The sequence below is a fragment of the Phoca vitulina genome, unplaced genomic scaffold (genome assembly GCF_004348235.1).
Source record: "Phoca vitulina isolate PV1807 unplaced genomic scaffold, GSC_HSeal_1.0 scaffold41, whole genome shotgun sequence".
In the NCBI taxonomy this organism is placed as follows: Eukaryota; Metazoa; Chordata; class Mammalia; order Carnivora; family Phocidae; genus Phoca; species Phoca vitulina.
Genome location: NW_022589744.1, coordinates 17,137,028 through 17,145,255, shown reverse-complemented (window position 1 = coordinate 17,145,255; position 8,228 = coordinate 17,137,028). Strand labels below are relative to the sequence as shown.

Here is an 8,228-nt window from a genome sequence, read left to right as displayed (position 1 = left end):
GCCAGGCCACACCTACACGATGCAGGGCACTCATGAGCCAGGCCACATCAACCTGATGCAGGGCGCTCATGAGCCAGGCCACACCTGAGCTAGCACACGGCACCTACCTGTGGCCACACAGTGTGCCTGAGTCTTGGGAGCAGCTGGTACGGTGCTCACTGAGCGGCGTCCTCTCCCAGAGCCCCCTTCAGTCTCAGCAGCAGCTTGGGAGAAATCACCTGATTCATAGATGTGGATGCTTTGGTCTGATTACTTGACACCTCAGTGACCCCTAGAGTGGGGTGAATAGTGTCCTCCCAAATTCCCATCTACTTAAAACCTGTGACCGTGAACTTATTTGAAAATAGGGTCTTTGCAGGTGGAATCAATTACAATGAGGTTGTACTGGCCCTGATCCTGTAACTGGTGTCCCTATAGGAGGAGGGATGTGAATACAGACAGAGGGGAGAAGGAGGCGGAGCCTGGAATAACGCTTCTACAGGCCAAGGACTGTCGGCGGCCAGCAGAAGCTGGAAGAGATGGAAAACCTCCTCCCCTAGAGCCTTCAGAGGGAGCCTGGGCCTGCCCACACCTTGATTTTGTACTCTGGCCTCCAGAATGATGAGAACGTATGTTGTTTAAGCCCCCAGTCTGTGGTCATTCGTTACAGCAGCTGCTGGGTACTTGCTCATCCGTGAGGGTGTGGAGGTCACTGGCCCAGTGCAGACCAGCCCCCCACTGTCCAGACTTGCCGTGGGCTGGGGCATTTGGGGGAAGCTGGAGTCAAAGGGCAGGATCTGGGTTAACAGGAAGGGGAGGGCAGATGCTAAAGGGGACAGAGGTGGAAGGAGGAGGTGCAGTCTGGCTAAGGCCAAGCAGTGCTTTTCTGAAGCGTGACAGTAACAGCCACACTTATAGTTGGGCCCGGAGCGAAAGGCCCAGAGCAACAGGGCCGTGAGGCTCCCTCAGGTGTGCTCACCCCCAAAGAGCCCTGACACCAGGGAAGTGCCGTGCATACCCTCCCGGGGCTGCAGACAGACGCACCACTGTTCCATCAGACGCTGGTCTTTATTCTCTGGAATGGAAACAGCCTGCAGCCCAAAAATGACCACGGCCAGCAAAGCACATTCTTTGAAAAGCAAAAACAAAACAAAAAATAAGTATTTGGCTCCGTAAGTTCCCGTCATAAGAAACTACTCTGAATGGTACCCAAGCTTCGTACAAAGCCTGGTGCTGGGCGTCCTCTGTGGGCTACGGCCCCAGCATGTCACCCAACACACCAGCCGAGCGCAAGGACGTCAGGTGCTTTTGAAAAACGGTATGAAATGGCACACAAGGCATTTTAAGACACTGGAGTTTGCTTCCTATGGACTTTTCTTTAAAAAAAAAAAAATATAATAACTTAGTTTGCATTTTACAACATTTCCCATCAGTCAGGGAGTCCTTGGCCAGGACCTCGTGGCACGTGCCTCCATGGCTTGAGCACCAGGGAGCCCCCGATCCGAGCACCCGCTGCAGCAGCGGTGGACTCGCCCACAGTCACTCCGTACCCATCTCGCAGGGGTTCAGGCCCCTCTCCTCGGCATCCCTGTACATCCTTTGGAAGTCCTTGAAGCGCGGGGCACAGCCGAGGCGGGCCTCCCCAAAGTGCATGTGGCCGGTGAAGAGAAACTCACCACGCCCAGGCCTCACACCGCACTCCAGCAGCGTGGCCACTCGCCCCCGCCAGCCGCCGCCCTCTGGGGCGGGCCGGAAGACCCTGCTCTTCTGCCGGTAAAGCCGGCTCACGTGCAGGTGGATGGTGGACTCCTGCTGCTCCGGCGCGTGGGTGACGTTCTGGATGGAGCCTCGGACGACTACGGAGGCAAGGACACGGGGGTCAGTGCGGTCACCGGGGCACCTGCGCCAGGGCTGACCCTGAATTCTGCATTCCAGAAATCCCATTAAAAAGAACAATTCACGCGCATGAGGCCCTCTAGGGTGTTGTCCCTGACTTTGTCAGGGGTAAAGATATTTTTCTACAGCCACATAAGCGGGGAAAAACAGAAGACAGAAACCACATCGTGCGTCAGGTTTTCAAGTCAGAACAAGACGAGTAACCACGGTTAATCCACGAGGTCTGCGGCAGCTTTGTATCAGGACAAGACAGACACGGTGGAGCTCCGAGGGGAGGAGGTGACGGGAAGGAGCTGGCAGAGCAGGCCCACACCCAGGACCCTGCCCAGCCCCCAAGCCTCGTTCTGCAGGAGTAGGGGCGCTCAGAGCCGGGTCCAGCTGGGCTGGCTTCCTGTCCGGCACCAGCATCCAGCAGACTGCTTCCATCCCCCGCCTGAGAGGGTTTGTGCCAATGTCACATGCACGCAGCTGAGTCCCCGACCTCAGCCCAGGCCCCCTGGGCTCCCTGGACCCCCAGGGCCAGGAACTCCTGCTATCGTATCCACAGGGGACCCAGAGGAGAGCAGGGCTCTGAAGTGAGGCTAGCATCCCTGTTTGGAGGAAACTGCTCCGTGACCACCTCAAGTAGGATTCCTGACCCTCTCCCTGCCTTACAGGCAGGTCCCTCCCCTGGGGTAGACAGACGTCACTCTACTGCACAGAAAGAAAAGCATTTTCCTGTTACTACGACTGGTGGCACTGTCCTCAGCAGTCTCCTCCCCAAGCTTAGTGCCAGCACGGGAAGGTCCTCCCAGGCCCCAGTGGGGCTCCCAACACGTGGTGGGAGCATGAGGACACTTACCAAAGTCGCTGGTGCAGACGGCCAACAGCACCTCTGCGTCATTGCAAGGGCAGCACGGGGCTGTGGGGACAGAACAGGGTCAGGAGCAGGGTCTGCAGGACAAAGGCCCCCGTCCATGCTCGCCAGGCCCTGTAAGAGCTCTGACCTCGGGGAGCGGGACAGAAAACCCGACCTCGGCCACGTGGGTGAGGGGCTGGCCGGTCCAGGGGATACCCCCAGCTCCAGATGTGGCTGTGAAGGGCGTGCATCCCGAGGGAGAGAGCTGGCCTTGGTGCTTGTCCCCACTTAGCTTGTCAGTGCAGCAAGCACTGGGCCTGCGTGTAAACGGCTCTCCCATGCCCATCACCCATGGGAACCCAACCTGAGCTGGTCTGAAGTGCATCCCCTACACCAGCCCAGCTGAGAGTCGCCTTCATTCCAGCCTCCACACCTGCTCCCCAAAATGTTGTGACCGCCCACTCACACATCTCCAGCTCCCCAGGCCCCCATGTGCTGCCCCCGTGTGCTGCCCAGGGTCAGGGCACTGCCTAGAAGGACCACCAAGGCTGGTGAGGGTGCCTATGAGCATGGAGGGACGCACCTGCCTGCAGAAGCTGTGGGACTCATACCAAGGAGCCACGGGCCTCAGCACAGCCCCTCCCCCACACCCCGCCTGGCCCTCAGACCACGTCACTGCTTGCAAACACCATCCATGGCAAGCCTAGTTCACAGGAGCCCCAACCCCCCACAGCCCGGGTGCGGCTGGCTTCCTCCAGCCAAGCCAGGCCTCACCCCATGAACTTCTGCCCCAGCCCAGCCCTCACTCCGCACTTCACCCTCACTTCCTCAGACGGGGTGAAGTTCCAGAAAGACTGGGGGGGGGCAGAGCCTCTGGCCCTGGCAACTCTCCCCCTAGACCACGGCACCATTCCTGACCCAGCACTGGATTGGGGAGAACACAACATTTGGCCCTCACTGCACCTTTCAAGGCCTCTGACTCTCGGATGCGGAGTCCCTAGGGTTTGGCACAAATTCTCCCAGCTCAGGGAAAGGTTAGGTATGAGGCCTTGCTGGAACAAGACCTTTCACTTTCTCAAGGCCCCAGAACATCCATGGCTTTGGCACTTGCTGGGCCTGGATAAAGCTAACCCTGTCCACACACTGACCAGTCACCCTCACAAAACCTGAACTGGGCGAGCAGTTGGGGCAGGGCCGGGCACCAAGGAGCAGGAGCTCAGAGAGGCCTTCCGGGGCCCAGGGCACGGAGCCAACAGGGTCTGTGCCACCCGGGGCAGCACAGGGTCTCTGTGGACCCGGGGGGGTAGACATGGGTTTCCGAGCACTGTTCCCGTCGTCCTGCTCTGGGCAGGGGGGGATGTTTGTGCCCCAGGCCAGCTCAGGAGGTCCTGATTCACTGGCCCTCCCACCACCTGCTGCTTCTGTCAGGTTATCGGGAACCAGGAGAAGCTGCAAGACAAGCACAGCCTGTTGGATGCGTCCCATCCAGCCCATCCAGGAGGACTGGGCACCCACCCAGCTCCAAGTTCCAAAGACTGCTGCCCACCTGTGACACCTAGGTTCCATGTGTAGCCCCCAGCCCCAAGGCCTTTCTTCAAAAAGAGGGTGGCCCACTGGGGGTTCCCTCCCCTGCTCATCCATCGGGGACCTCCTGCCCCCACTGGGCCTGACAGGCCACACAGGTCGGGAGTGACGAGGCAGGGCACGCAGCACTGCAGAGGGCAGCGGTCTCCAGTTCCACTCTGAGGCAGCATTTTACTTTAGCCCCTATGGCAAGGGGCATGTGGCAGAGGTGAGACCTCCCATGCTAGCCGGCACTCCCTAGCGCCCAAGGGGTCAGAGGCCCCACCCTGGGCGCCCCTGCCGGTGGGAGAAAGCGGGTCAGCAGTCAATCCCGTGGTGGCCACAGCCCGCCTGCAGGTACCCCTCCTGGAGCACTTCCCCAGGAGGGAAGAGCCACAGCAGGGTCCCTGGGGGCCAGGGATGCAGTGCTCCAAGTGAGGGTGGGCAGGAGGCACGGGTCCACACAAGCTCCCACCCCAAAAGCTCTCCAGAAGCAATCTCAGCTTCTGAGCTGGCTGAGACAGGCCACAAAGGCGGCAGAGGGGCAGTGAGAGGCCAAGGCCACACCCTGTGTTCAGATCCCCGGCCTGGTGGTGCACAACTCGCCAAGTCCAAGAGCTTCGCCCTCTCCATGGACATAGGCGCTGGGACGTCGGCTGATGGCTAAGAAGAAAGGTGGCAAGGAGCCCGTCCTGTGCACCCACCCTGCTCACACCCCATGGCACTGCAGGTGTGGGGGTGCTGGAGACCCGAGGGGAGGGCGGTCAGCAGCCCGCAGAACCTCCGGCCAGAAGCCTCAGTGAGCCGATCACCACCACAGCTGAGCTAATGAAGTGCCACCCTGGAGACTCCCCTCATAATTCTGAGTTTTACAAAGCGTAGGTCACCTTCTTGGAAAATCCAGTCTGTGGACGCCAAGAGAAGCAATCTGGAAACAATTATTAATCGGAGTTGGGCTCATAAAGGCTCTGGAATGCGCCGGTTTCGGACACATTGAATCTCGTTTCCTTGCAGGGGAAGATGAGGAGGGGACAGCCAATAGGCCGGTCGGGATTCGGGTTCTTGGAGAGGGGGTGGCTGAGGTACAGACATCTTAGGAAGATGACCCCGGAATGCGCATACAATGAACTGAAGAAGGAAAACACAGGCTCAGGGAGAGCAGAGGGGGCTCCTGCAGGGACCCAGGTGAGGAGGTCAGGTGCAGGCAGGGAGGAAGGTGGGGGGAGGGCAGCGCCCTTCATGTCAGGCCCTCGGCAGGGAGAGGTCCATAGACAGCTGCATACTGTTCTGCCAGGCGGGACTGCCCGGGTAAGGATGACCAGGTGGGTACATGCAATTTCCAAAGGGAAAACTGTGCATGAGGACACCCACCAGGGCCTTCACGGCAGCCGGTGACAGGAGAAAGGGGTCACAGCTGGAACGGGACTGGTTCTGGAGCCTCCTTGGCCTGTCACCACAGCCAGCGTCAGGCTGGTGTTGCCCCGAGGTGGCCCCATGGGCCCCGGCCCAGGTTGGTCGGCTGCCCCCAAGTCCCATCTTTTGTGCACTGGGAGCTCTCAATCTCACCAGCCTCCCCTCCTCGCCTGTTCCCCTCCCTCCCTCTTCCTGGTGAGGACGCAGGTGGAGGCCACACCCTTCTAGCCCAAAAGGCCAGAGATGGGCAAGGTGAGAAATAATTATCCCGTAATTACCGTGGCCAGAGAAGCCAAGCAGGAAACAAAGTGATCCATAGAAAAAAAATTCAGTTCTCTCTCCTTTTCTGTCTCCAGGACATAATGAGGTTTCTTTCACTTTTTCTGAACTTTGCTACTCATTCCCCACAGCCCATTCCAGCCCATCAGAGCCACCACCAAACGCTGAGCCGGAAAGGCTCCCCAGTGGAGGGCTTGTACCCACCCTGCCCACCCCATGGGCATCACTCACCCCCTAGCTCATCAGACAGAGCAGGTTTTAACAGGGGAGGAGTGATGAAGCCCGTCGGAAACTGTGGGACCCAGGCTGCCCTCACCATCCCAAGGCTCCCCACCGGCGATGAGAATAACTTTTATGCGTTCACAGCTCTGGGTCTAAACTGCCACTGTCCTCCCAACTCATCTGCTCCAAGAAACCTGCTCTGGGTAGGCATCGCATGGAGCTCAAACCCCAGACAGTGGATGCAGCCAAGCCGGTGAGCCCCTGCTATTCAGCTCCCCGGGAAGTAAAAGAACAGACTGGAATCAGAAGCCCACCAGGGCTGCCCCAGGCAAACCAAGGAGAAGGTCTGTCTCTGCCCCCTAGAACCAGACAGAGCAACCCCCGGCCATCCTTCACTGGCCAGTGCTACACACGCCCAACCCCACTGGACAATGGGGGCTCCTGGTGGTGCCCGTTTTCCCAAGTATGCTGGGACTCTGGGGAGGATGGCCCCCAGACTGCCCGGCTGGGTTTGACTGTGAGACCTCAGCACATGTTCCAGGCGTTGCCTCAGAGCTTCATCCATTAGTTGCCTGGATCTGGCCACTTGCCCACCTTTTGTGTCCTGCCAGACTTTTTCAGCACCAGTGGAGAACCACATTACTCAGGTGCCCTGGTGAGGCCCACATAGAAGGAGAAGGTCATGGGGCAGGGTCGGGGGAAGCCACCTGCTATGTGGTGGCTAGATCCTGAGTCCCCAGCCCACAGGCTGGGGTCACCTCCCAAACCCACCCCTTAGTCTGTGCCTGGAGGAGCGGTCTCCTCTCCATTCTGGCCTCTTCTTGGCTATCAGAGCTTCTCAGTTCATACCAGGAAGCTGATCATTCAGCTCAAGTGCACACTAGGTGACCACACTCAGTACAAACACTCCCAAGCGGAAATGTCCAGGGCTGCGAGGCTCCCACACACATCACTCATCCGGGCGGGGGCCTCTCCTGATTCTCAAGTCAGCACAAACTAGAACCTGTGACTCATCAGGGAGGGAGAAGGCCCGTCTAGCTCCCCAGCAGGCAGGATCGCTGGCTGCCTGGCCCAAGGGCATGTGCGCACCTGCACGCCACAGGTGCCCGGGCTCCCGCCTCACTGAAGTCTCCTGCAGCTACAACCAGGGTCAGAGCAGGAGGGAGCCGGGAGCCGCGCGCTGCCACCAGAGAGCCCGCCTGGCCTGGCGGACGTCACTGCTGCCAGATGGCTGGCGCTGACATTCCACATTACGTACCCATTCCTCTGGCATTAAGGGCTTAGGGGCCCATCCCCTGATGAAAGGCGAGCACCCTGGGGAGGAGGGATGCAATAGCTGCCCCTCGTCTCCCTCAGGGTGTTAACAAGTTCCTAACATCTCCCCTCAGCCAGCTATCACTAGTCAGAAACATCGAATTCAGTGACTGGGTTTTTTCCCATTTTGTTTTTAATGTGAATTTATTTCTAGGTCCCCCAGAGTGAGGCTGGGGTCCACTCCCCCAGCTCTCCCACACACCCTATAGCTGGTGATCAAGATAAAGCCTGGTGTGGTTAAAATTTCAGTCAGGTCCTGAGATTCACAGCAGCTTTCACCGTCCCCTTCCTGAGCGGGAGCCCTAGCCTAGCCTCTGGCACCAGGGGAGGGGGATGCAGCGGGGACCTACCTGCGCAGTCAGGCACTTGGAGGGGCAGCGGGGTCCTACATGGGCAGTCAGGCACTTAGAGGGGGAGGGGGGTCCTACCTGCGCAGTCAGGCACTTGGAGGGGCAGTGGGGTCCTACCTGGGCAGTCAGGCTCTTGGGGGAAGAGGGGGGACCTAACTGGGCAGTCAGACACTTGGAGGGGCAGCGGGGTCCTACCTGGGCAGTCAGGCACTTGGAGGGGGAGGGGGGTCCTACCTGGGCAGTCAGGCACTTGGAGGGGCAGTGGGGTCCTACCTGGGCAGTCAGGCTCTTGGGGGAGGAGGGGGGACCTAACTGGGCAGTCAGACACTTGGAGGGGCAGCGGGGTCCTACCTGGGCAGTCAGGCACTTGGAGG

At 59.4% G+C, this 8,228-nt stretch overlaps 1 protein-coding gene across 2 annotated transcripts in view; it reads right to left on the bottom strand.

Annotated features, from left to right (window-relative positions):
• The window catches only part of METRNL (meteorin like, glial cell differentiation regulator), a 24,052-nt gene that overhangs the window by 3,089 nt on the left and 12,735 nt on the right, over positions 1-8,228 (bottom strand). For both annotated transcript variants that reach the window (XM_032429767.1, XM_032429768.1), the window contains exons 3-4: positions 2,717-2,776; positions 13-1,835 (exon numbers count right to left, since the gene is read on the bottom strand). In XM_032429767.1, the coding sequence (XP_032285658.1) occupies positions 1,519-1,835; positions 2,717-2,776 (377 nt within the window). In that variant the 3' untranslated portion in view covers positions 13-1,518. The remainder of the gene's footprint in view (positions 1-12; positions 1,836-2,716; positions 2,777-8,228) is intronic.